This window comes from Centroberyx gerrardi, chromosome 24 (genome assembly GCF_048128805.1).
Source record: "Centroberyx gerrardi isolate f3 chromosome 24, fCenGer3.hap1.cur.20231027, whole genome shotgun sequence".
Lineage (NCBI taxonomy): Eukaryota > Metazoa > Chordata > Actinopteri > Beryciformes > Berycidae > Centroberyx > Centroberyx gerrardi.
In genome coordinates this window covers 6,342,501-6,370,452 of record NC_136020.1, presented here as the reverse complement: position 1 = coordinate 6,370,452, position 27,952 = coordinate 6,342,501, and the positions used below count along the sequence as shown (strand labels likewise).

The 27,952-nt window shown below is 42.1% G+C and overlaps 1 protein-coding gene across 5 annotated transcripts in view; it reads left to right on the top strand.

The window, feature by feature from the left end:
• Positions 1 to 27,952, top strand: part of rassf3 (Ras association domain family member 3) — a 65,603-nt gene that overhangs the window by 24,103 nt on the left and 13,548 nt on the right. The window contains exon 1 of one of the 5 annotated variants that reach the window (XM_071920605.2): positions 8,277 to 8,770. The exons of 2 other annotated variants lie outside the window; for them this stretch is intronic. In XM_071920605.2, coding sequence (XP_071776706.1) covers positions 8,648 to 8,770 — 123 coding nt within the window. In that variant the 5' untranslated portion in view covers positions 8,277 to 8,647. Of the gene's footprint in view, positions 1 to 8,276; positions 8,771 to 25,710; positions 25,853 to 27,952 lie in introns of those variants that run through there. 2 more of the 5 variants (XM_078281943.1, XM_071920607.2) reach the window with 2 other exon arrangements.

Below are 27,952 nucleotides of genomic sequence, written 5' to 3'. Positions count from 1 at the left end.
GTTTTGTTTCCATGTGTGCTTGTGCGCTTGTACATGTTTTTGTATGTGCACTTGGCTGTGTGGCATGAAAAAGCGCGTGTGTGTGTGCGTGTGTGCGTGTGTGTTATGCTGTACAGTGTGTATGTTTGCTTGCTCTTATCCTGGATCCTGACCTTATCCGGGCGGACAATCTCAGCCTCGGATAACCAGCCGGCCAAGATAAGAGCTCACTGTAAATGACACACATTCACCATTGACACAGCTTCGCACAGCGCAGGCAGCCACACACTGACCTTAGAGTCAGGAGAATAAAACAGGCGTGTTCGCTCTTGGCTGAACGGACGCTGACAGACCTCAGATTGAAACTATAAACGGAGCGAGGAAAAAATAGAAAGTTAAAAAGAGACATGCAAACAGAAAGAACAGAGGCGTCACTGTTGTTTTGACAATGTCAGAAAACCCAAGAATTCGTTTTTTCAGTTGAAGCGAGAGAGAGAGAGAAATGGAGAGAGAGAGAGGTCAGAGAGATTGTGTTGGCAGGGTAAGAAAATCTTATCATGCCAGTAAATCTCTTTGAATTGTATTTGACTGGCGCGTGTGTGTGTGTGTGTGAGTGTGTGGGCGGGGGGGGGGGGCACGTGTGTGTGTGTGTGTGTGTTTGGCTGGTGACTCTACCTCTCACAAACCTGTTATTGTGCTGCTGCCGCTGCATAATGTCTCCTTTGATCTCACTGACTTCGGGCCAGTTGCTTTTCTTTGCTTCTTTGTTTTCGGGCTAAAACAGAGTGTGAGCAGGTCATTTGGTTCAGTATCCGGTGCTGAAATATTATTTTCCAGCAAACAACTTTAATAGGGTGAGATGATTACGCTTGCCTCCGCTGCAGCTGCTCCTTTCAAGAATTTTCTCATGTTTTCAGAGAATAATTGATGTATGCTTCATGTTGCTAACCCCCTCCCCCCTCTCCCATGTTAACCATCTACAGTCAAGTAATTCTACTCCTCCAGCTATAGTGCAACCTACCAGCCTCTAGTGTTTGAATTTACTGCCTTCCACCCCTTCTCTCTCTCTCTCTCTCTCTCTCTCTCTCTCTCTCTCTCTGCCTGTCTGTTGCTGTGTGTGATCCTCAAACAGTGTTCCTCTGCTCTTTGATCACAAGACACTTGGTGTTTTGTCTGTCAGGGTGAAATACTGGGCCTGCAGGGCATAGAAAGGATGCAACACACTCTCTCTCTCTCACACACACACACACACACACACACACACGCACGCACATACACATGCAGTCAGTGTCGTCCACCTCTGAGATGATGATGTGATCCAGTTTGATTAATTACATAGTTATTGTAGGATGGATCAATACTACACTGGTTGGATTCCACACAAGTGTAACACGTATCATCTGCACATGCACATACAGTAAAATCTGCATGGACATTATGTGTGTAAATAGACCCCACACATGCTCATGCTCTCTGTTTTGTTCTCACACACACTCACACACGTGTTTTGTGGATCATCTTCACAGCCCCTGGGGTAATGTGGGGCTTAGGTTCGATATTCAACACCTGTAACACTGAAACACTGACACAATGGAATCCTTACACACACACACACACACACACACGCCCCCCGCCGCCCCCCCCCCCCCCCCCACCACACACACACACACACAGGCATTGCAGAACTAAGAAGGCCCCTATACAGTAAGTGCCACATCACTATTAACTCCTGCTGTTTCCTATCTCTATTTCTTTAAGCAGTGAATCTGCTTCTACTTAGTATTCCATGACGTGTGTGTGTGTGTGTGTGTGAGAGAGAGAGAGAGAGAGAGAGAGAGAGATGTTACACGTGACCCTGACCTTTGTATTGTTATAATGTTTAAATGTCAAATGTAACAGTAGAAAGCAGCTGTGAGTCAGTTAGTCAGGTGCCATGTTGAGTTGAGCAGAGCTGGGAAACTCCCATTTCCCACCAGAAACACACTCACTGTTGGTTCTCACCTTTAAAGTGGTCTTCAAACACACACACACACACACACACACACACACACACACACACCCCATCGCCCTTTCTACTCCCTCTGCCTTTAAATTAGAGCACAGACACACACCCACCTACCAACACACACCTATGCACATGTACAAACACACACTCAAATAGTCTCTTTCTCTCTCTCTCTTTCTCTCTCTTTCCCTCTCTCCCTCTCTCTCACACACACCCACACACACCTACCAACACACACCGTGTACAAACACATACTCAAATAAAGTCTCTCTCTCTCTCTCTCTCTCTCTCTCTCTCTCTCTCTCTCCCTCTCTCCCTCTTTCTCTCTCTCTCTCTCACACACACACACACACACACACTTACCTACGCAAGGTAACAGCATCTTTACCGAGTGAGGTCATGGCAGCCTGAAGGAAAATTCGTAACATCTCTCCTCACTCTCTCTCTCTCTCTCCATTGTCTTTGGTTTCATATTTATGCGACACATTCCGCACAGTTTCACTCTTGACCTTTGCCGACCCCGCAGCACCCTGCACCCTAACCTCCCTCCATCACATGACCTCTCGCCCTGCACCCTCCCCTCCCGCTCTGCTGAGTCTGATCTGATTGCTGCGACCCGTCCCGTCCCTGCACTGGAATGTATATAATGTATAACCAAGGCAGAAACTGCAGCCCATCCCTCTCTCCAAACCACCGACCCCTCTTCTCTCTCTCTCTCTCTCTCCCTCTCTCTCTCTCTCTCCCTCTCTCTCTCTCCCTCTCTCTCTCTCTCTCTGTCATCCCACACCCACATCACCTCCTAACCTACCTCGCCCTGCCAGCTTTTACAGTAAACAGCATACAGCTGGAAATTCAATATTTTTGGTAAGGTGAATAGTTTTTCACAGCAGGACTTATTTTGCACATCATGCATATTAGCTGTAAATTCACATATATGATTTCTTCAGTCTCATATTATGGCAATTTATAATATACAGTATGTATATATTTTTATATATATTTTGAGAATTTGTCACTTATTTCATACTGAATTTATTATTTATTTATTTGTTTATTAAGGTTTTTGTATGTATTTATATCCTACATTTTCATTTTTTTCATTTCTTTTTTCTTTTTTTCTTTTTGTCCAGCTTCATATTGCTGTAACTCATAATCTTTCATACATTTAATTCATGTGTTTCCACTTACGTAATATGTTCTAGTGGTGAAATTGTCAGTTGCCTCATGTTCAAACACCCCCTATTCACTATACATTTATATATCTTATATATATCTTATTACTTTCCTTGTACTATTTGCTGCGGCAATGACTCAGTTTTTCCCACAGGAATCATATAAGTTTCATCTTATTTTATCTTTCGTTTAGCCAAAATGTACATTTAAGCTTCTTGAGAAAGTTTTGGCAACACAACATAAGCAGCAACTTTTGATATCTATATCTGCATGAATAATTTGGGGATCCATTTGAACCTTCCTGTTGTCCACCAGTGTGTCCAGAGCCAGTTTAACAGCCACAGAGTTCAGTTACAGTGTGGAGGAATGTGGAATGTGAGTAATGTGTAACCAGACCGGCTCCCAGCCAGACTGACTGGACAGCAGCTTAACACCAGTGACCACACACACCTCTCTGGCTGTGTGTGTGTGTGTGTGTTTGTACTGGGCGCGGGTCCTTGCACCATTGTCCTGGTCCAGCTCTTGGAGAAGTTGGGGTCTTAGTTGGGGTCTGAGATCGAGACTGTGTGTGTGTGTGTGTGTGTGTAGAGAGAGTGAAATTCCATGTGTGTGAGAAACCTTGTAAAGGCTGTTTTCACACGCTCCCACCCAGTCACCTCCAGGAGTCCTGGTGGAGCCAGGCACTGTCAGTGTGTGTGTGTGTGTGTGTGTGTCACCTGTAGGGCTTCTATCAAGTTGCCTGTACCCTTTTTTAGCCATGCATGCAAAAATTGACCAAAAAAAATGACATTGATTACTGAGAAATGTAATAAACAAAAATAGCCTGTTATATTTTCATATCATCAAGGTGCTCATTAACATCCTTTTTTCTCTGAATTACTTCAAATCTTATTCAGTTGCATTGGGATTCATTTTATTGGTCTTTTCCAGAGAGACATTTGTCTTGCAGAGCTACACAGCTCACTGTACATTCAGCATTTGCGACCCAGGTTCAGCTGTGTGTCTGTGTGTGTGAAAATGTAGTAGTCCAGTCAGGCAAGGGACAAGACGGTGGAATGCAGGATTATTTGTGTCTGTGTGTGTGTGTGTGTGTGTGTGTTGGATGGACAAGATGGTGGTTTAGCTGTCCCAGATGTGCCGTATTTATTTTTGGTCCTTTTTCTAACCCTATTGGGTTTAAATTAGAGCCTGTCCGTCTACAAAACACTCAGCTAGCCCACTGGTTGTTGCTGCTGCTGCACAAGCGTATGTGTGTGTGTGTGTGTGTGTGTACGTGTGTGTGTGGGTTAGGCCTGATTTAGTGCAGATGTACCGTAGGTTTCACCCTGCAGCTGAACCTGGGTCGCTGATGGTTTTTAGCCTTTTTTGCAGCTGGGTGGGCTGTAGTACAGTATGAGCTTAGCATGTTAAAAGGCACACACACACACACACGCACACACACACAAACACACACACACACTCAATGTAGAACATGCAGTAAGAAACAAGGCCCTCCAAGCAGCTGAAAACAGAAGTACATGCGCTTTTAATTGTTTCTGTTAAAATTATTACCACTTTCTCTCTCTCTCTCTCTCTCTCTCTCTCTCTCTCTCTCTCTCTCTCTCACTAATAGCTTCCATTTGTTGGCCCATGAAGGGACGATATAAGAGATTTTAACAGCAACGCCACCCAGTGAAAACATGAGTAAAACTACTATCCATTTTATAACCACATAAACAGTCAGCAGCAGCCAGTCAGCCCGCCGCTCTGCTGAACATGCAATATGCTTTCAATATGTTTTTGATTTCGCATCTACGTTTCATGATGCTGTGTGACGACAGCATGCAGGCAGGAGATGTATTTCTTAGACCCTATGACAGACGGATTGCAAAAAAGTGTGCGTCTCTATAGAAGGATTAGCAATGTTAATACTCAGAGGTTAAACAGGTTTTGGTGATATTAATGTATGTTGGTAAAAAATAACACACAAATCAAAAAATCAAGATGACAGCAAGCAATGACACATCTGGAAATCTAAACCATTTGGTAATGCTTTAACAAAATCTAACAACAAAATGCATGAAATGACAAATAAGATTCAGCATTTAAAAGCATTTAAAAAATCTATTTCTCATCTTCGTCGCTGTAACTTGGAACTTGGCTCAGATGAGGTTTGATTCTCACTGAGGCCACTAGAGGTAGATTGGAGTGATATTATTCTTTTATTAAAACTTGGATTACCACATAAGTATGCAAAAGAATAAGAATATCCTGGGTTTCAATGGAGAGTTTTAATGTCCCATGATGGTCTAAATGTTATTTCAGGGGCTTTTCCACCCTGACAAGAATAGAATTCTGGGGAAACACTGAATATTTACACTGATTTTTATTTTTTTTTGCATGAAAATTGTCAATTTTTTTGGGAATATTGGCACAAAATATTAGCTATCGGCAGCTTCAATCCAAAAATATCAGTATCGGCCTTCAAAACGCATATCAGTCGAACCCTAGAGGCCACCAATGCCACATGCATGCTAGTCCAAGTCACTTTTTATTGCCTGAACAGTATTTTGATTCTTGATTCTTTATACTATCAGCGTTAAAGCAGGAGAGCCACCTGCACAAAGGCTAGGCTGACGAATCAAAGCCAGACAAAACTAAAAAAATGCCTCATCCTTTCTGCCTGTAAAAGGTTAAATCCCGGCTCAGTCTCCACACCAAACCCTGCCCTATGGTAAAACCACACCACACCAGATGGAAACCCGGCTTCTCATTTGGGTTTGGCCGCTTTCATCCTGAGCCTCTCCTTATCCAGGGCAAACATTTACACAACCCATAAAGTCCTCAGATGGACAGACACACATACTTGGGATAAATAGGTTTTTATTAATAGAGATAATACCATGCTAACATTGTTTTCGGTTTATGTGTTGTTCATGCATGGAACTTCTCTCTGCATCTTGAGACTAAGTCTGTCTCTGTTCCATTGATAGTGGATGGAGAACTTAGTGTAAAGATGCTTTTAGGAAACCCAGGCCCTTTACTGTAGATTGAAATTTCCAGGATGGACAGAATCTAAGATGATTTATGATTTTGTATGATTATAATTCATCAGTATTATGATATACGTATGTGTCTCTTGAAGTTGCTAGTTTGTCTTATTAATGTGACAAAATGTTAGGTGAAACAGACAAACTCTAACCCACAAATAAAAAGGTGGGTGAACTGCCTGATAGTGTGAGTCACCCTTCAACTTTTCCCCCGACGGCTCTGAAACATGAGAATGTGGATTATATGTGGCCTCCTTCTAACTGCTGATGTCATATCGCCCCGGGCAACAGATTCCTGTCCACACATGCTAAGGGACTGACCACTGGAAAAGACCTAAGTGACAGTTTATGATTGGAATTGGTAAAGGCTGAAAAAAACACATTCTTTTAATAAAAAAAAAATTTGGCACTGTTGTTGCAAATCAGTAAAAATCCTTTAAGGTGTACTAAACTGTAAAAGTGGATGTACTGTAAAAAGTACCCCCCTCCGCGCGCACACACACACACACACACACACACACAGTACACATACACACAGTACACACACTAGCACCAACCACCATTATCAAGGCCCTCTGGAAATTTTTAAACGTCTGAAAAAGACAGCTGCCAGTGAGCCATGTTCCACCCATTGAGAAGGGTGCGTATGTTGGTCTAAGCAATTAAACACGCACACACACACACACATACACACACACACAAAGTGCGTCAGTCCAGCAGTAGCTATTAAATGCCTTTGGTCTCTGTATTTTTAGTTTACTTGATGCTAGCTGGAGCAGGAAAAGCATGTTGCAGAGGAAAAAACTAAGAAAGCTAGCGTTAGTTTGCTGCTTGTTCATCGAGGTAAGACGCTGCATTTCACTGTATTTGTATTTTCAAAATGTGTGTATGTGTGTGTGTGTGTGTGTGCATGTGTCAGGGGATTTGTGAGGACAGGGTCGAACTTTTTTGAGTGAAAAGATCATGAGCATGAGAATTATGTCAGTGTGTTTGTGGGAAAAGAGATGGGAAAGATAGGTTTTCTTACTTTGGGAGGGGAAGTTTGGCCTAGTGGTTAAAGAGACTGTGCTTCATCCATGCATCCAAGTGCTGTGTTGACAATGACCTGCCATGCTGAAGTGTCCTTGAGCAAGTCTCTGAACCCCTGTCAGCTCCAGGGCTGCAGCTCTGTAGCTGAGCCTGACCTCTGACCTTTTATTTTAGGAGTTTGGGTAACGTTAGTCTTGTCTGCAGTGTGTTTTTCATTCTCACTCTGAATATACTGAGATGTGAAGGTGATATTGATCCCAGCTGAACTCAAAGGTGAGAGCTCTCACTCTGCCTCTGGATATCATGGACGTCATCAAGAAGTGTAGCAAACCAGAATTTGTATTAATCGGCATTAATGGAAATGTAGCGAATTAAAGCATTCTGTTGCAGATTGTTAATCACATCTTCTGAAGAAGAGAGGAGACACCAGCCACATTTGCAAACAGAAAGTGGCCCAGTTTACTATTTACTGGTTTACAATGGTGGAAAAAGTACCAAAATATCCCCCTAGAGTAGTAAGTTCTGTTACTTTGCGGCAAGTTTACTGAAGCAGAGGAAAATTATTGGTGTGAAAATCTACTTAAGTAAAAGTAGCTCATTTAAACTCAAAACAGACATTGTTGCATGATATGATCTTTCCTTTGCAATGTTTCTGATTCATTGATTATGGAGAGTAAATGTGGACTCTGGAAAGGATGCAATTTAAAATGTAGTGAGGTATGATTCTTCAGTCAAAACATATTTAAGTAAAAGTGAAATTACTGAATCCAAAAAATACTTTAAAAGTACGCAAAAAGCCACTGTATGATTGTAATTCTTTACTTCTACCCTTTTTGATCTTCTGAACACACAGGATCTTTGGCTCTACTCAACCCTAGTGTGGCTATCAGAGAGATGATTGGCTGGCTGTAGTTGTGAGTTGGTAGTGGGTGTGGCTATACTGGCTGTCAGACATGCGATTGGCTGGCTGTATGTAGTGAGCTCGTAGTGGGCGGGGCTTTACTGTAGCCTGGCTGTCAGACAAGTTACGAATATAGCTACATTCAACAGTGTAACGGTTGGTCTGCAGGCAAGTGATACTGTGCGTTGCATTTCTTCGTTCTCTCTTTCGAAATTGGGAACTAAAAGTTGACTTCTTTCATCCGTACAACTAACTGGTCAATTGCGTTTTCTTTTAACTTGGGAAAACTCAATTTAGTTTGGTCATGCTGGAGTTCGGCGAGTCTGTTTGACGGGAGGAAGGAGGATTGGGAGACAGTGGAGCGGATTTGAAAGAGGAAATCATCTCATACAGAGCAAACACCGATTATTGAGGCCTCAAACACACCGGGTTCTCGGTTTTCATCACGTTTGGAGTTCATTTTAAGCTATTAACCGTGCAGTTTGGGCTTTTTGATGCATCCAAGTTTGAGTCGAGAAGTTTTCTCCGCCAATGACGTGGAATAGCACGATGAGCAGTGGCTACAGTAGCTTAGAGGAGGACTCCGAAGAGTATTTTTTCACGGCCAGAACCTCTTTCTTCAAGAAACCTTCAGGCAAACCGACAGAGAGCAAGGTAAATTTAAATAAAGTCAACTCTTCTTGTTTTCCTTTCAACGTGTAGATCTCAATGTAACCTTTTCGTGTTTTGTATGGCTGGGAACCACTGATACGTCCCGTTCACTCTTGTATGGAGAGAACGTCCAGCAAAACTTTATTCAACACTGTCAGTTTAATTTCCCCTGCTTATCGACAAAGGTGCACACCTGGTAGAACATAACTGCGACTCGTTAGAAGCCATTCCTCAATTCGGCATACATCCAATATACGAAACAGCACTTATTTCAATTAAATTGCCACTTTTAGAACTGGGTCGCATGTTATTCCCACAGTCTTTTCCATCAAAATACACTGTGGAGGGCTGGGTGAGCCAATTCCAAAAGCTGAAATTTCATTAAAATACAGTGTGCTTGGTAGATCTTCTGCATGCCGAATTTACCAGAACACCCTAACGAACATGTTCATGTTCAGCCACATACGTACGCTTTCCAATAAGCAAGGGTCGATCAAATCGCCAGATTTTTTTAATGGACACAAGAGAAAATGGCACGTATCGGGGCTAGTTATAGGCATATTTGCATACGAACAACGGGCATGTGTGTGTCGTTTTAATCCCCTTTCGACAGTTATCAGATTTAGCCTACATTTCATTTGACAATAAGATGGGGTTTGCCCTGTTGCAGACAGACAGGCTGTGTTATCAGTAGAGAACCAAAATAAGCAGAAATATGGAAAGTAGCCATAGTGCAATTTAAATATCAGTTACCTGCATGTCAGCTCTTTTCTGCAATTAATTGCAACAGTCTAGAGCAGTGGTTCTAAAGTGGGGTCCTTAGCAAAATGAGGAATAGCTTAATTTCACTATAATTTGGTTCACTTGAAATAATAAATTAGAGAATGTATAATAATGACTATTCTAATGATTCATTCACTCTTAACACAGTTATATCCCCACATGCTGTACAGACAGTTCTACAATTCGATGCTAAATCAACAACAAAAATCATCCAATATGGGTCCCTGCAGGAAATCAAGTGGGGGGTCTTAGGGGTGTGTAACATGAAAATATGGGTTGTTCCAGCCTGGGACACAAACAGAGGACATTAGTCTTGACAAGGACTCACAAGGACCCACCAAAACCAGCTCTGCAACCCACTTTAGATCCTGACCCAGAGTTTAAACAACTCTTTAAACAAAAGTCTACATTGTAACCTAGATTCAAATTTTGTTTACAGAATCTTCCCTTGCATGCAGAGAGAATTAGGTCTAGACTCAGCAGTGGATTGGGTTAAAACCCAAGACATTCAGCCTTAACATGTCTGGAACTCTAAAACTAGGTCACTTTTCAGATCCTTGACCAAGTACTGGCCAGTTGCAGTGTCAAAATGTCTCTCACGCACATTCACTTGCACACACATACATGCATTCTCTCTCATGACACACCACACACACAATCTCTCACACTCGCCCAAATACAGCTGGTTTGTTCCACACTCTCAAGACTCAGCATAGTGTAAAAGAATTGAGCTATTCTTCTACTCTGCCCACTTCTGTGTGTGTGTGTGTGTGTGTGCGTGTGTGTGACATCAGTCGCTTGCAGATTCTGCAGTGTGACCCTTCATTTTTCCATAATAGGCCCTTGACACAGGTCTTCATTCCTCATGGCAGTGTGTGTGTGTGTGTGTGTGTGTGTGTGTGTGTGTGTGTGTGTGTGTGTGTGTGTGTGTGTGGAGTGGATACACAATGTGGCCATACATTGCTGCAAGAGAGGTCGAGACCCCTGGTTTGTTAAACTGTGGTTCAGGACCTGAAATGGGTCGCTGGCTTCTGTCTGGTGGTTCCCCACATTACAACAGCATACTTATAACTAGAGAAGGGACATGTCCTTGGAAAATGTGTGTGCTAGCTGTAGGCAAGTGGAGATGTTACCTAGTCTATAAGAGAGAGAGTAGTGGTTGCCTAGTTCCAGTAGTAGTAGCAGTAGTAATAACAGTAGCAGCAGTAGTAGTAGCACTAGTAGTTAACAGTAGTAGTAGCAACAGCAGTAGTAGTAACAGTAGCAGTAGCAGCAGTTCAGGAGAGGTTCCCAGGACAAGTCATGCAGTTAGAAGGCTGGGATCTAAATGAGAAAGTGAATTTGATAAGCTCTAATGTAAACAGACAGACAGTAGACACACTGAGAGCAGCATAAAGAAAGACTGAGCAATAAGCTGTCTCTCTCTCTGTATGCTCAGTGGTAGGCAGGGAAATGAGATGTCACAGTCTGGGCAGAAGAGGATTTATCTCCATGTCCTGCACACACAAACACACACACACACACACACACACACACACACACACATTCTCGCCCCCACTCACCCACCCATCCACCCTTGTAGTGTGTGAATGGTGTCACTGTAGAGGAAATGTCACGCTGACCAGTGGGTCTGTCTCATGTGAACCACTCTAGGGTAATCCCACCCTCCCCCCAACACACACACAAACACACACAATGAACAGCTAAAGCTGCTCATCTTCAATTCAAATCATCATCATCATACACTGTAGGCTTACTGTAGCCTATTATTCATCATCTTTCAGAAAAGTGTCAGTCTGATGTTGGCCGTATTGCAGCAAAGACACGTCCACTGACCTGAACTAATCACCGGAATCTTTTTTTTTGAGCAACAGTCACTTATAATAATAAACTTTACACAGCACTTATCTTAAAACAGACTTTACACAGTGCTTTACATCAAAACAGATGATATAGCAGATGAAAATAAATCAAACATGGGACCAAAAACAATAAGAAAGATAAATTAGAATAAAAAACATAAAAGAATACACACACACACACACACACACACACACACACACACACACACACACACACACACACACACACACAGGCTATGCATAGACTAAATACGGGCCTAGCAGGCTTACATGCAGCCCTAATTCCTTGTTCATAGTACCATCAACAATGCCTTGCTGATCCTGCAGTGTCTGTTAGTCTGTCTGTGCTGGCTGTGTACTGCAGTGCTTCTCTGTACGTTACACAACAGCATGGTTGTACATTTCAGCACATGTAATGTTGTTTGAGCTGTGTTGTGCTTGTGTAATGTATATGGCCACCGATTATTAGTAGTGTTCAGCAGTTGAATATGCACAGTCTTATCCAATATACCACTTGAAAAAAACAGTTGAAATGGTGAACTTGGGGGTATTTCAGCTTAGAGACAGACCGCTTAGACAGTTGCAGGGCTTTCCACAAACAGCGAATCAGTGGCAATCATTTGATGACTTAAACAGCGGGATCATATGATGGCGTTGATGTTGGCCCGGCACCAGCTTGTCGCAGAGTTATGAGGGGAACTTTGCTCTTTATATCTATCAATCTAGGATAGGAAGTGAAATTTCTTCAAGTCATACAGTATGTTGAAAAACATATTCATATTCATTCCTCGTATTCAGCCTATCAAGAAACAAGACTCGATGAGAACACATGCGCTATCAGTAAGAAATGAAATGCAGTCTGTGTTTGCGTTTCACGTGAACTGAACTGTAAGCGAGTTGAGCTCAGCCCTGTACCTGACATCATACGTGATAATGGGAGGCAGTTGGAGATAGAGAGGCTGTTTGTTGTTCCTTTCCCAGTACAGACCGCCCACTCTCATAGCTAATGGATTTATGGTACGGCGTTTATGCCCCAGTGTGTGTGTGTGTGTGTGTGTGTGTGTGTGTGTGTGTCCAAGTAGGTTCATTAGGCAGGCTTTACAGCATTTTTGTCATTTGTGTTAAGTTAGGTTTAATTATAAGTAGGGATGCACGATACCGTTTTTTTACTGCCGATCCGATAACGATACCAGAATTTTGAGTATCAACCGATACCGAGTACCGATCCGATATTGACCCCTTTTTTCTTCTGTAATTACACAGCTGCATACAACATGTAAATAACATGGGAACAATAATTTTATTGTTAAAAAAAAGAAAAGCAGCAGGGCAAAAGAACTGACCAAAATAGGAATGACAGTTCCTAGGATATATAAAAGATTGCTGCAATATAGGGATACAGTGCAAAAAAACTCACAAAAGTGCAAAAGAGCAATAAACTGACCAGTGCATACTGCTACAAAACAATATTGAAACAACCATACAGCCTTTGCTTATATTTTTTTCCCTCTTCTTTAGTGTGAATAACTGACAGAAAAAATACTGCTACACATAGGCTTTTTCTGGGCATAACATCCAGTGTGTGCCAAGTCTAGTCTAGTTTTAATCACTTAAGGACAAGAGGCAGGTTTTTCTTCAGAAACAGAAGCATCTCACCTCTCTCTGCTGTCAGCCTGTTCCTCCGTTCACTGACAGTGTTGACAGTCACTGACGCTGACGCACGCACAGGTCGCGTCAGCGTCATCAGCGCGGTAGCATTAGCTTTAGCCCCCATCTCCAAAAAGCTTCGTTTTGTGAAAACGGAAGACTTAATTGAAACGTTTATGGTGGCGTGTACATGATACTAAGCCCAAGGACACTCGATGTAAGTTTGAGCTAAGGAGCAGGCGTTTGGAAGGCGTCGCCAGATGAAGTTCTTGGTAAAGTGAGTTGGATAAAGATCTTTGGGACGCTAGTAATACCATAGCCATCTAGCATCCCTTTGTGGCTAAAATAATTCCCAACCGCTGACATGTTTACATCAGCACATTGCCTGCACGCTCGCTTTCTTTTTCCAACTTCTTCACTCACTCGTGTCGCGTCACGTGCAAACTCAGGCATGTTTTACGGCAGGCAACTACGCCCGTTTATTACTCCGGGGGCTCGAACTGATTGCTCTGGATCGGATCGGATTATAACGTTAGCTGCCACCGATGTCCGATCCAGCATTTTAGGCCAATATCGGCCCGATACCGATACCAAGTATCGGATCGGTGCATCTCTAATTATAAGTGCTGACAGTCCATGCCTTACTTGTACTCACTTGTCAATTACTTTTACATTAGTTCCATCTAGAGAATCCGCCTACAAAAACTCAAGTTGTTTATCTACATGAGGTTGTTGTGAGGGGAATCCCAATTGATGTGAAAGTGAAATCATTCTCTATTATAAGGGTAAGGGAGACTTCAACTTTCCTATCTGTTACTGTGGGAAAAGTCCCTTATGGTTTTTATCTCCAAGGTTGACTGATAGACAGGCTGACTACCACAGTGGGTAAAGGAGATCCTATCTATCTGTCTCTCTCACACACACACACACACACACACACACACACACACACACACAGTAAACTACAGCATGACACCAGCATGGTGTTCGTGCCGTAGCAGGGTACCAGCAGTCCTTTGATGTAGTGCTTCCCCCCTCCAGCACCACTACTCTCACCTCTGTTTTTAGACATCTGTTCATTCCTTTAGCCTGAATCTGAGCCTGTCTGCACCTAAACACTCTTTTCACATCTTTTTGAGCATTTCATAGTGTCTTTGTTGTTTTATTCTGTCTCCTATTGCATGTCTTTTATGTCTACCTGCCGAGCAACTACAGATGGAAACCCAGGATGATGATAATAATACAAAATATTCCTACTTACTTGTGTGGAATCTGATCAAAATGTTGCATTAGAATCAATTCAGGCTAACGTCTTCCCATAAACAGTGTAGTATTGATCAGTTCTGCAATAAATAATAATAATCAAATAAACTGCATCATATCAGAGGTGGATGACGCTGACTGACTGATATCAGATTTTTAATAAAACGCCAATTTCAGCAAACCCATATCAGTCTAACCCTACTCATGTGTAAGGTGATTTTCTGTCCTGTCCCCATGGAAATGTGATGAGGAAAATAAAACACTCTCAATCTGAATCCCTCCTTCTCCTCCCCCGTCACATTCTCTCTCTATTTCCTTCCTCTGTCCAGCCTCTCCCCTTCTCCTCTCCCCTCCTCACCCCTCCATTCCTCCTCTCATCCCTTCATCCTGGTTCCTCGTCCATTGTATGTTAGTTCCTGTCTGTTCTCAGCTCTCTATCCTGTTCTCTCAACACCAGCAACGCCGCCCAAGGTTTGTTATGGTTTAGCGGCCAGAGCTGCACCCTTTCGCCACCGTGTTCATACTTAATACTGCTGCACCGGCCCATATGAAGCAAGCACAGATTCAATCCATGACTTTTACTGAACAATGTAGACTTGGGCTGTTTATTTGAGGTCACTGGACAAAAGTGATTTGGATAGAATCTGTATTTATTCATCTAGCATCCTCTTATGTGTGAAAAGACAGAAAATCATAGTCGCTTTGCTTTGATTTCTGTCACGCTACGGTGGAACTCATTACTGTAATTGAGTTACTCTTTTATGTATTTTTTTTATGTAGTTTTTTTATGTAGTTTTTTTAGTATTTTTGAAGTTGGTAATTCTACTTTTACTTAATTGTATCACATCCATAACGGAGTACAGATTCTTTAGCATTGCATCAGAAACTGGCCAATCCTAATCATGTTTAAATTAATCGTGTTGATTTTATTTATTTATTTTGAATTAAAAGAATCTAGTTTAAAGATGAGTTTCCTACATTGCATGGGGAAGAGCATGTGTACCAATGTTCTCTAATGTGCTAGAGTTACTTTTACATGAATAGATTTGACATAACTAGTAATATTACTTATACTTCAGTAAAATTTCAGCAGTACTTCTATTTGAATTAGATATTTTGATCCTCTTTCCAGCCCTGCTGACATTTTACCTGTGGCTCTTGGTATCAGGTTTTTGCATTGGGGAAGTTCTGGTACTAGTGTCCTATTTAAGCCTGGCAGCAGCCTTATATCTGACAGTGTTTCTGTATGGGTGTATCCCTAGTCTTGTCTCAGTAGAAGAAAGGTTTTAATTTTAGAAAGTTCCATGACTGTCTTTGAGCCTAAGGCTATCAGGCCACATGAAGTGAGGCAGATTGAATTCATGTCCCCTTATGGGACATTGTTGTTTAAAAAGCTGTACATACAGTATACTAGGGCTAGGCAGACTGGCTTTATTTTTGATGGCTTCATGGTAACATAAATAACAATTGTATTGTAAAATGCAGGTGTCTCATGCAGTAATGTCACCAAGTTCATATTATCTAACTCACTGAGAGAGAGGATTTCACATCTGTGTGTGTTTAGTGATAATAGCTACCTCAGTTGCCTCAGTAAGAGGCCGCAGGTTGGTATTCTGGAAGATCCAGCATCGTGTGTGTGTGTGTGTGTGTGTGTGTGTGTGTGTGTGTGTGTGTGTGTGTGTGTGTGTGTGTGTGTGTGTGTGTGAGCATGATGTGAGGTACAGTTGTTTGAAGTACTCGCAGTCAACCTTTCAGCTGTTTAGACTCACAACACTGCCATGCCAACCATAAACACAGTAGTGTGCTCTCTCTTTCTCTGTCTGAGTGGGTCTGTACGTGTGTGTGTGTGTGTGTGTGTGCAGGCCTTGCTTCCTTCCTGCAGCAGTGAGTCCAGCTCTCCAGCAGAGCCTATAGTCTGAGTTCTTTAACTACGTGTCAGGTGTCTGTTTCTGGTCGTCTAATATAGTGTGTTTTAATGAGCCTTGGTTCTAGAAACACAGACTAACTGTAATCATACTGCAAGCAACTTATGAAACTAGTTGCTGAAAGTTAATGCTAAACTGGGTCGATATTAGCCCTATATTAAAAATGGAATATCAACCAGTCAATGTCGTTGACCTCTGATATGATGGAGGTTCCTCCCTGACCTCAGCTAGTGAATATGTGTTTATTATTGTTATCTCTATGGCTGACCGGAGAAATCATTCATATCGGACCGTCGAGCTCTATTGGGCCTAGCTGTGCATTGACCTTTCAATCAGCTGTGACGAATCAACGTCAAACAAAATATTACGTTTACTTCATTAACTTGTAATTAAATCAGTCTGTAATCTTATGTTTTCACTCTCAAAGTGAACACAATTTGGTTGCTTGTGTGTGTGCACGTGTGTGTGAGACCTACGGTAGTTTGGTGTGTTGGAGTACAAGGTCTATTGACTGTCTGCAGGTTACATAAACGTTTTTATGAGACTATTCTCTTGCTTTCCCTTTCTCCCGCTCCCTGCCTTTCCAAAGGAAACTCAGTCGAATTGTTCTTTACTGTGCTGCCCTCGCTATCTCTTCAAACAGAACCGGAGTGCTTTTATGCTCAGACACACACACACACACACACACACACACACACACACACACACACACACACACACGTACACACACCCTCTACACAGGAGTGAGCTGCGTTGTATAATATGATAAATCTGCCTTTGAAAGGAGCCACGTACGTCATGGAGAATATGAGTTGTTTGTAAGGACTTTGTGTGTGAGAGAGAAAGAGGGGAGAAGAGAGAGAGAAAGAATGTATTTGTGTATGGATGCAATCTGGAAGGCTATGCATGTGTGTTACAATCCATGATGTGTGTCTGTGTATGTACGCAACATTTCATGTCTCTGTTAGACCGATATATGGGGCTGATAATGGCTTTTTATTAAAAATATCAGCCAGTAAGTGTCGTCCACCTCTGATATGATGATATGATGCAGTTAATTACATATTTATTATAGAATAACTTCAAAACTTCAATTCAGCTTCAATCTAAAAATAGCGGTATCGGCCTTCAAAAATACATATTAGTCAAACCCTAGTGTGTATGCAGTGTGTGTGTGATAGCTTATAAAGCTTGTTGACGTTGCATGAGTCATGCTACAGTACCAGCTGCCTTGAACAGACCCTCTACTGTACAGCTCCCATCCCAACTCTATACAATGAACAGGTGGTCAAGTGGCTTATATCCACCCCCCCTTCTCTCTCTCTCTCTCTCTCTGTCTCTCTGTCTCTCTGTCTCTCTCTCTCTCTCTCTCTCTCTCTCTCTCTCTCTCTCTCTCTCTCTCTCTCTCTCTCTCTTACCTCTCTGTGGCTGAAACTGACCACCTGTAGCTTCATATTACAAGGTCAAAGGGCACCAGATGGGAGAGGGCACTACAGTGCTAGGCTATATTTTTACTTTGACTTCAGGTTACTTTTTAACCAGCAGATGCTCTTAAGATAGATTCATGCTGCGTAGAAAAGTGAATAAAAACAGCACTTACAATTTGAGATTTGAGATGAAAAGCAGGGCTGATCATTTTCAGTTATTTTTAAAGCTCATGTTTTCAAAATTTCTGTCTTCATTCCTAGAGAACATGTGCTACTTGAAAAATGCACAGTGGTGCAGAAAGGCCCAGAGTAGTCCTTTGTGTTTGTAAGAGATAATGAGGCATTTGTGGACAACAGACTGTGAAAATATCAAGGTTGAGGCTATAAAATGGGTAACTGATAGCAATCATACTGACAGGCACTAGCAGTGTTCCCCCATTGTTTCCTATGGCTTCACAAGCATTGCAGTGCAAACCAATTCCACTTGAATATGCTGTGCTGTGACCTGCTCGCATTTTCATAGCCTCCAGATAAGGAATGCACTGCTACTGCAACTAATATCAGATACAAGGCTGAGGATTGGTATCAGAGTATTTTCTCCAATACTAAAACCTGATACCCAGGTGTAACATCAGGCAAAAGCAAAGCAACATGATTTTCTGTATTTTTTTGTACATAGAAGGATGTTAGATCTGTTGTAGAAAAATATTGATTCTTATATACAGTAGATTGTATATGTTATACTCATCATTTCTCTCTTGTTTAGTGAAAGCAATGGATCCGAACGGCACTCCAGATCAGCCTATAATTCAAGTTTAGTATCGTTGGTGGAAAAAGTAGTATGATTCATCTCCGCTTCAGTCTGATCATGAGTTGAGCTCTGGGCCTTTCTGCCATGCCTCCTCTCTCTGTGTTTATATGATAGGGTTAGTAATGAAGCATGTGTTGGTCCCTGGTGTTGCCGCCATGCTCTGTAAGCCATTCTGTCACATACCAGGCTCCAGTTAGATCCCCATCTGGGAGCAGTTTAGACTGCCTGTGATCTCTAAACCGCTATTATCACTGAACCGCAGCACACTTTGAGGTGTGTCGGTACCCTTACTGTGCTTTGATGTGCTAAGGAGAAAGTGAGAATAAATAGATGATAAATGACAAGGCATGTGTAGAGTAAGTGCGTGTTCATGTGCTAAAGAAGTGAGGACATTTTTTGGGGTTCTCACGTTTAAAAGCGGGCATTTTAGGGTTGAGAGTTGGTGTTATGGTCAGGTTATGGCTGGAGTTTGGGCCAGAGTTAGGCATTTAGTGGAAAGGCCGAGGGCTAAGGAGTGAATGTAATGCATAAGCTCCGTTTCCTCTGTAATTTAATGTAGTTTTGATGCCTGGGGGGGAGTAATTTCACTTTTGCTTCCACGTCTGTCCCTGTTTCAGTCCCAGAGTGCAGGTTGGATTTATAAGGCTTTAAAGTTAATTCTTTGGATCTGTTATCATAATAAACATATTAGGGGTGTCACGATTCTCCAAATCCATGATTCGATTTGACTTTCAATTTTAAAGTGACGATTTGATTCGATTTTCGATTTAAACATTTTTTTTTTCAGCACTGACGGCTATGCCATTGTTAGACTATCGAGTCTTGATTTGTAAAGATCAACAGATCATTGGTTTTATGCCCTGACAACTATCAGAAGAATTTTCAAATTCTTCTTTAAAAAGATGGTATCAAGTGTGATATAACTGCCATAATTCTTTTTTGGAATGTACCACACTAAGGCCATATGGTCAAAGTTTTTCAAAGTTTTTCCATTTAAAAAAACACAACTTTCCCTTTAATTTGGTAGCCTACCAAATACATGGCAAGGCGATGCAGGGCGTCTCCTTACTGAAGTGTCATTCACAGTATGACAACAAAACAGATCCTTCCTATCTTGGCTAACAATAAGCTTTCAAAATACATACAAAACCTCCAGTGCTTCAGCCCACACAGTAATAAGATCAGACAATAATAGTCGCCAAACAAATATGGAAAAAGTCGGCAAACTTATATGGATAAAAGTCGCTGCAACCCGGCCAGTCCTCCTACCGACTCTTCGGCGCACTGCCTCCTGGAAAACAGCGTCTGTCTCCCGCTGTTTAGTGAAGGTGATCTTGTGTCTTGTTTTATCGAGCAAGAACAAGCGATTTCAATCAAAAGACTTCAACTCACAATGTCTTCGTAACTTTCCACTACATACGGCGGGTCAGGTTCTGTCTCATAGCACAATCTGACAGCTTCCAGAAGATTTTAAAAGCGTGACGCTTAGCCGGCGAAGCCATTTTTAGATCTAACGTTACCGGTGGAGGACGACTAAACCCGGGGAAAATCAAACGTCTCAGTGTCACCAGATTTACAGTATTTTTCGGGTCCGGTTCATCGATGACAACTTGAAGTATAAAACAAAGCTGATAACTTGATTTTCAGTTTTTGGTACATTTAAATGATTTAAAAATGACGGGAGCTCTTGGGTGCTATAGTGAAATATAGAACGGGCGCTCTCTAGCAGCTACGCTGTGTCGTCATTGAAATGTTTTTTTTTCTTCAGACAAGTAGGCAGGGGTGGAGAGAAAAAAATACTGGGAGAATCGCAAACCTGCTTGTGATTTCGAAGGTCGAAATCGAACGCTCATTTCGATCGATTTTCGATTTAGAATCGAAATCGTGACACCCCTAAAACATATTCATTCTGAACATGAGGAGTTTTTCGTAGTAATAGAGGGAGAATAGGCTAAATTACACTGTCAATTTTGCATCTTCTCTAGCAGTGTTGTCACTTTTTGGTGCACATTTGCTGAACAAATACAGAGAAACCACTACTAAGTCAATGTAATGTCTTCAAAAGTAACACAAAACATGAGTGTGCCTGGTGTTATGTTTCTCCTGCAGGACAGTAAATGGCATTCCATACACCCCACTCATCACACCATAAAATGCTTAATGGTAGGTCTACTCATAATCACTGGTACATACACACACACACATGCACACTTGCGTGCCAAATAACCCGCCATCCTATGTGTCATTACTCGTTTCATGTGACACTTAAATGGAACAACAATTAAACTCTGAACATGCCGTGTTGCAATTGTGAAGCGAACACACACACACACACACACACACACACACTATATCTTTGGTTAATATTTGTCACAGGAGCTCATAGAGTGTAGAGTACATCAATGTACGTCTAAAATTGATTATTTGTCAAACTAACAAACCCACAGTTGACTTTATGCGTAATTTGTGTCCTTCAGTGTCACATACCCTAGGTTCGACAACCTCGCCACACACACACACACAAACACACACACACTTGTCCCAACAAAAACTCCCAAGGTTTGTGGTTTTTGAATGCGCTGGCGGATCATTATGTTGATGTGTGTGGTGGTTTTGATCATTGGACTTTGGCTCATGGTGGTTGATTATCACTCAGCCTGTGTTTTAGCTAGCTTGGCGTGGGAATATGTGTGTGTGTTTGTGTGAGTGTGTGTGTGTGTGTGAGAGAGAGAGAGAGAGAGAGAGAGACAGAGACTCTTTAATGGGATTTTCCACTGTAGCTGAGGTGAGGGGGTTGGTGGTTTTGTTAGTGTGACATAATCATCACGAATCACCATCATCACATACACACACACACATGCACACACACACACAGCAGTACATCACACAGGTATTGTGTTTCCCATTATCAGGCCCCATACAGCCACACCTGCCTTTCACATCCTCATTGTATCCATTGTACTATAGGACTGACTGGTAGCACTGATTCCATATTGTGTAATTTTCCACTCAATTCTACTTTTTCCATACATTGAGTTGAATGTAAATGCAAGGGAAAATGTTATTGAGTATTTAAAAAAACCAAAACAATCAGCTTTGTTTTGATTGATTTTTTTTTTGTAAAAACATAGGCAGCTTACAGTTTCAACATGTTAAGTAGACTGTAAGAGTGGGAAGTATGGCAAAGTGTAACCTATATGGATTTACTTACAGTTGTTACTTACAGTATCGATTGCTTACTTAAATATGGATTACTAAATATGAAAAATAATGTACTACATGTATAAATATAAGCATATGTAATTATAACAATATAAAAACATAATATGAACAAATAACAATATGTATACAGTATGAAATGGTGGAGCGATTATGAAAAGTATATCCAGTACATAGCAATGAGAGGGATATGAGAATCTGAAGGATTATACATGATGTGTAAGTGTCATGTTGACTATAGTAGTGTAGGGTGGAATAAGGCTCAGTTAACACTGCTGTCTCATACATGACTGATCATAACTCATATCTCATATTTACTGTTGCTTCATACCTGAATCATCGGCTAAGGGAGTTGCCCATAGTGAATATTTCTTTCATTATGTGTGGGTTTTTTGGTTTGTTTTTGTTTCTTGGCTGAAATCTGAGTTCAGTACAGTCCTTTTTTTGCCTTTTAAAAAGTACAGCCACCTCATTACTATGTAAATGTTTTTTGGACATGAAAGTTGATAATTTAGGAGTCCAGATAATTGGTTTGGACTTGCCTATCGCCTAATAGACTCGGTAAGATGGATGTTTTTTTTTTCCCTTTAGAGAAATACTAACTGTATGAGCCATCTCCTGGGCCTCTCCCTGTGTGTGTGTGTGTGTGTGTGTGTGTGTGTGTGTGTGTGTGTGTGTGTGTATGTGTCATCCTCTGTCTCATATCCTGTTAATTATTAGGCCTACAACAAAACTGTCAGCCTAAATAATGTGTATTTTCAGGACCAATTTTACAAACATTCTCCTTTGTAGGCCTTGCTCATCCAGGGCTGTCGAGCTGTCTGAACTCACTGTGTATGTGTTGTGTGTGTCTGCGTGTGTTCTGGTTTCCAAGGAACTGGCTAGCTAATGAAACTCACCAGAGGAAGTCTAACTTATTGTTGGCTCACTGTCCTCAAAGACTGCGTTATGAACACGCACGCACGCGCGCACACACGCGCGCACACACACCTCTCTTTCACTCCCCTGCTTCTTCTTCTCCCAAGGTCAGAACCTTGAAGTTTCATAATCTCAGCCCCCCACATATACTCACTCACCACACACACACACACACACACACACAACCAACCACCAGGTCTGTTACTCAATGCTTCCTGTGTAACAAATTTGAACAACCAAACATAAACTCTGTGTGCTTGGGCGTATGTGTGTGTGTATGTGTGTGTGTGTGTGTGTGTGTGTGTGTGTGTGAGCAGTGTTATTGGTGTGTGTTTGTACTGGCCAGCAGTGATGTCACACCCCAATGTGTAGCTGTTATAATGAAAGCCATCTTTCAGTCTAATGAGAACAGATCACAGCAGGCAGTTTGGACAGTGGCTCCAGTCTGGCCTGATGATGAGGACGGTTGGACAGCAACTACTTCATGTGTTTAAGGTTATATTTATTTCCAAAGCAACTAAGTTGGATTGTGTGACTTGTGGCCGACATTCAGTTTTAAAAGTAGCAACCATAGACTGTAAAGAAAGATGGACATAGTGTGACATCACCCATTGGCTTCTGAAGGGCCGTTTTGAAGCCTGGAGATTGTGTTTACGGTCGCCGCCATGTTGACATTTTTTGGAGCCAGAGCAGCCAAAGCCCCTAATCGGCCCCTAATCGGCGACCTGTCGATCACTGGACAGGTGACCGGTTATACCCCGTTAATGACACAATTATTTTGAAAATCTCTTTAAGGACACACATTAAAAGAAGTGAAATTAGCTACTGAGACCATAACCTCGAAAAAATGTATTGACTTTATATTTTGAGTGAGAAGTTGGGTTGTGGTCCCATTGACTTGCATGGAGTTTGGAGTCTTTTTGGAACCACCCCCTAGCCCCCTCATTCTTCTCATTCTACTCCTCCTCATCCTCCTCATCCTTCTTCTGTTTCTTCTTCTTCTCCTTCTCCTTCTCCTTCTCCTTCTCCTTCTCCTGGTTGGAGCTCAGTTGTGTGTGTGTGGTCCCTCCAAACAGACTCTTTGTGGTCCTGGTGGGAGTTGAACCATAACTGTGTGTACTGTCGTCTGCCTCCCCGGCTACACACACTGAACCACATTGGAAACACACAGACAGCACTGCAGTGCCAAGGCTTCAGCAGTCCTGTTTGGTTCACATCAGTGTGTTGAGCCTGGCCGCTTGTCTCCATGTGGTCTAGTTAGCTTAGTCTACAGGTTTCACTTCTCTATCTGCAAACATGCATGTGGACAAGACGCCGGTTAGATGGAGGTTTTCACTTGTCTTGCAATACAGAACAGTCAGTCTGCACCAAAGACAATAGAACAATAGAACAATCCTTTTCTTTTCTTTTCTGCTGTTAATTTGTTGTTCTGAACTGTTTATTCATGACTATTGTGGTCTATTTTGTTTGTTGTTTCTTGTTCTGTTTTGTTCTTCTTTTGTCCTTTTCTTTTTTCTTTTCCGTCCCGATCTTTACTGTCCTCTACTCTTCTGTAATGTCCTTTACTCTACTGTTCTTCACTCTGCTCTACTGTCCTCCATCTGTACTGTCCTTTACTCTACTCTACTCTACTCTACTGTGTCCCTGCCCCTGCTAGTGTTTGTGTGTCATTTTCGGTAAACAGGCTGGGGTTTGGCTAACCGTCGGAGCCTGGCCAGGTTTAAATGAATAGCTGTGAGTGATTATAGGTCCGGACTGGGTCACTGTGGTGTGCTGAATAGGACTCCTGGGGTCGATACCGGAGAGGGAGGCAACCTGAGAGGAAGCTAGTAGGATGAACACTTGGAACATTCGCGTGTGTGTCTATCTTGATCTGTGTGTGTTTGTGTGTATTGTTTCCCTTACGTATACACAATATCAAGTCAGCCAAACTGGTACAATATTACAGGAGCTTTTACTGTGTTGAATTCACGCCCTGCATTCCTCAACCCCTGAATGCCATGACCACATAAAACCTAAGAACTAGGGTTAGACCGATATATTGGTTTGCAGATATATTACGCCAATGTTGGTCTTTTATTTAAAATCATATTGCCAGTCGATGTCGTCCACCTTCAATATGATGTTTGTTTGATTAGCCAGCATATTTATTGTATAATTGATACTACACTGGTTTTCTTTGGGAAGCCTTTAAATGGAATTGATTCTACATTGACATTTTGATCAGATTTCACATAAGTATGCATGAATATATTTTCATAATATTATCCATGGCTTTATGTAGAGTCAGTGGAGAGTTTTAGTGTCCCATGGTCTAAATGTTGTTGAGGATTTTTCACCCTGCCATGGAAAAAAAACCTGGACATAACCATGAATACTTGTAATTTAAAAAAACAAATTGGCATGAAAATGGTCATATTGACAAATGTTGAATATTGGCACAAAGTATTGTGTATCCGCAGCTTCAATCCAAAAATATAGATATCTGTATGAGCCTTCAAAAATCCAGTCGAATCCTACTAATGACACGTGTGAGTGGGTGTTTGTGTATTATATTAACTGGGCTGAGGCCACCTAAGCACTGGAAGTCGCCCAGGTGTAAATGAATACTGGTTAGTGGTTAAAGGGAATGGGCAGCTGTGGTCACTGAATAGCATATAGTTGGCACTGTATAATAGAGATGGAGGGAACACAGGCCTATAAAAGGCTTTAGCAATCCTGCAGTGTGTGTGTGTGTGTGTCCATTAGCTAAGGAATGTCCGCTCAAGAAGTAAAGCTTGAGAGAGATTGTCTGTGTTTCTGTCCATTAGGCAAGGAATGTCCGTTATAGAGGAAAGGTGCGAGTGAGAGTGTGTGTGCATTTCCATTAATACGTTGATGCGTTATCGTGTGTGTGTGTGTGTGTGTGTGCGTGTGCATACGTATGTGTGCGCGTGTACCCATTAGTGTAGGAATGCTGGGAGGAAAGGTGTGGCCGGTCTCCACTTCCTCCACCGACTTTACAGGAAGTAACATGGGAAGGGAAGGGATGAGGGAGAGGAGGGAGAAGTAAAGGGGAAGAATGGACAGAGAGTTTTTTGTGGGGGAAAAAGAGAAAGAATGGAGGAAGATGGAGAGACGGTGAGGAAGAACCAGAGAGAGTATATTCTATAAGGAGGAAAAATGGAAGGAGAGATATGGGAGCATCTGTCTTTCAGGATTTTGGATACAGGGCGGTCCCAAAACAGGTGGTGGGTATATTTTTGGCGGGTCTTCCTACTTTAGGCCTGATACTAGTACAGTTTTCTACTGTACTAGTATCAGGCCTAAAGAAGGATTGGGCGATTGGATGAATACATCAGGGACCGGCAGTGAACTGAATCCTTCACCAGTGTAAACTCCCTTGCTGTTATTTTTTGTCGGTTTAAATGACCTTGATCTTTGGTAAGTTAAAATGTTGCCTAGTGCAAGATACTCCAGTGGGGATAAATGAGGAAATAATGCTCAGGTTGATTGAAATGTATTTCCTCAGGGTGTGCTGGTTTGTTTTGCTGCTTCACCTGCATCACCTCATACTTGTTTATAAGTTTATTTCTTGACTGCGAGAACTTATTCTGTAATTTGCAAAAAAATGCATCTTTCTTGCGCATTTGAAAGCTACATTTCTATTGAAGTCATCACGCCTACACTGTGCACACTGTGTATGTGTGTAAGTGTGTGTGTGTGTGTGTGTGTGTGTGTGTGTGTCCGGCTCATTGTCAAATGTAGGTTAGACTCAGCTAGCATGGCTAAATCACTGTGTTTAGTCTGCCTGTAGCGTTCATGACACACAAACGCATAGTCCAATGCTTCAGGTTCTGTTTGCCTGGCTAAGCATGTTTTGTCTGCCTGCAATGTTCCCAGCACACACACATGCGCACACACACACACACTTACAAGCTGATGTCATCTATTTACAGACAGTGGATGCAGACGAGCGTGACTGTGCTAAACAAAGATAGGAATGCTGCAGGTGTGTGTGATAAAGGGTAGAGAAAAAAATGCCATATCACACTCACGCACAAACACACACACACACACACACACACACACACGTACGTGCACACACACACACACACACACACACTAAACACACAGTAACTAGGTTATTCTTTAAACACCCATAATTCAAACTGCGCAGGAGTTGTCTTCCTCTTCTCCCTCTCTTTTGCCTTTTATACTCTCTTTTCTACCGTACTTAACAAGCCATCCAGTCCAGTATTGAGTCATAACATTTTTTTAACCCAGCTACTTTCTGCCCCTCTGTCTTTCTTTCTGACCTCCTTTCTCCCTCCTGTCCAGTGTTGGTCTTCCAGCCTTAGTAGGAGGCATCGCTGTTTTCTTAAATAGGACCATGACCTCATCATGTTGTAGCTCTGCTCTGCTCTGCTTCTTCTGTTTGTTTGGATTCAGTCGCACTCGCCCTCCCAGTTCCTCTTAACCCTCTCGGTGGCAGTCTGTAAAACCTGCAATGAAACATGCCTCACCCCTGCTAAAAAGAATTTCATCAGTATGGGTTTCAGTGGAGAGTTTTAGTGTCCTATGATGCTCTAAATGCTGTTTCAGAGGCTTTTCCACCCTGACAAGAATACAGTTCTGGGGGAAAAACTGAGTCCTTATGATGTTTTTGGTCAAACCTAAAGATTTATAACGCAAATATTGGCTATCAGCTTTAATCCCAAAATATTAGTATTGATATCGGCTTCCATGAGCCTATATCAGTCGAACCCTAACACACACACATAGAAACACTCAGGCAGCTCCCACCCACTTGAGTTGTTCTTGTATACAACAGGGTGACTGCAGGTCCTGAAAACCTCTTAGAATGTCTTTAATATGGCTAAATTCAAGGCCTCAGAAATCCTTTATGTCTTCAGTTCAGTTATAGAGGCCTTTAAATATTAATAATATTTAAGTTGATGAAACTTGCTGGCACCCAGCACAAACACAGTAGGTTGTTTTATGCCGTAAGAATGACAACAAATCCTTAATTTCAGTGTATTCTCTTTAAAAGTGGGTGGAATGGCAGCTGAACCCAGGCCCATCACTAGTTGGTGTTCGTGTGAGTGTTGCAGATGAGGCCAGCTGATCTAGTTGGCTTTATCACGGGGTTCTCAGCTACAGAGAAGGAAGTCACTTAATCCACTAGGTCACTTGAGTTAGCTAACGACCTCACCACACACACACACACACACACACACACACACTGTCACGAGTGGAAGGGTTCTCTGGAAGGAGTATCTATTAACACCTCTCGTTTTTCCTCGTTCCCTCTCTGTCTATCTTCCTCTCTCTCTATCTCTGGACGGAGA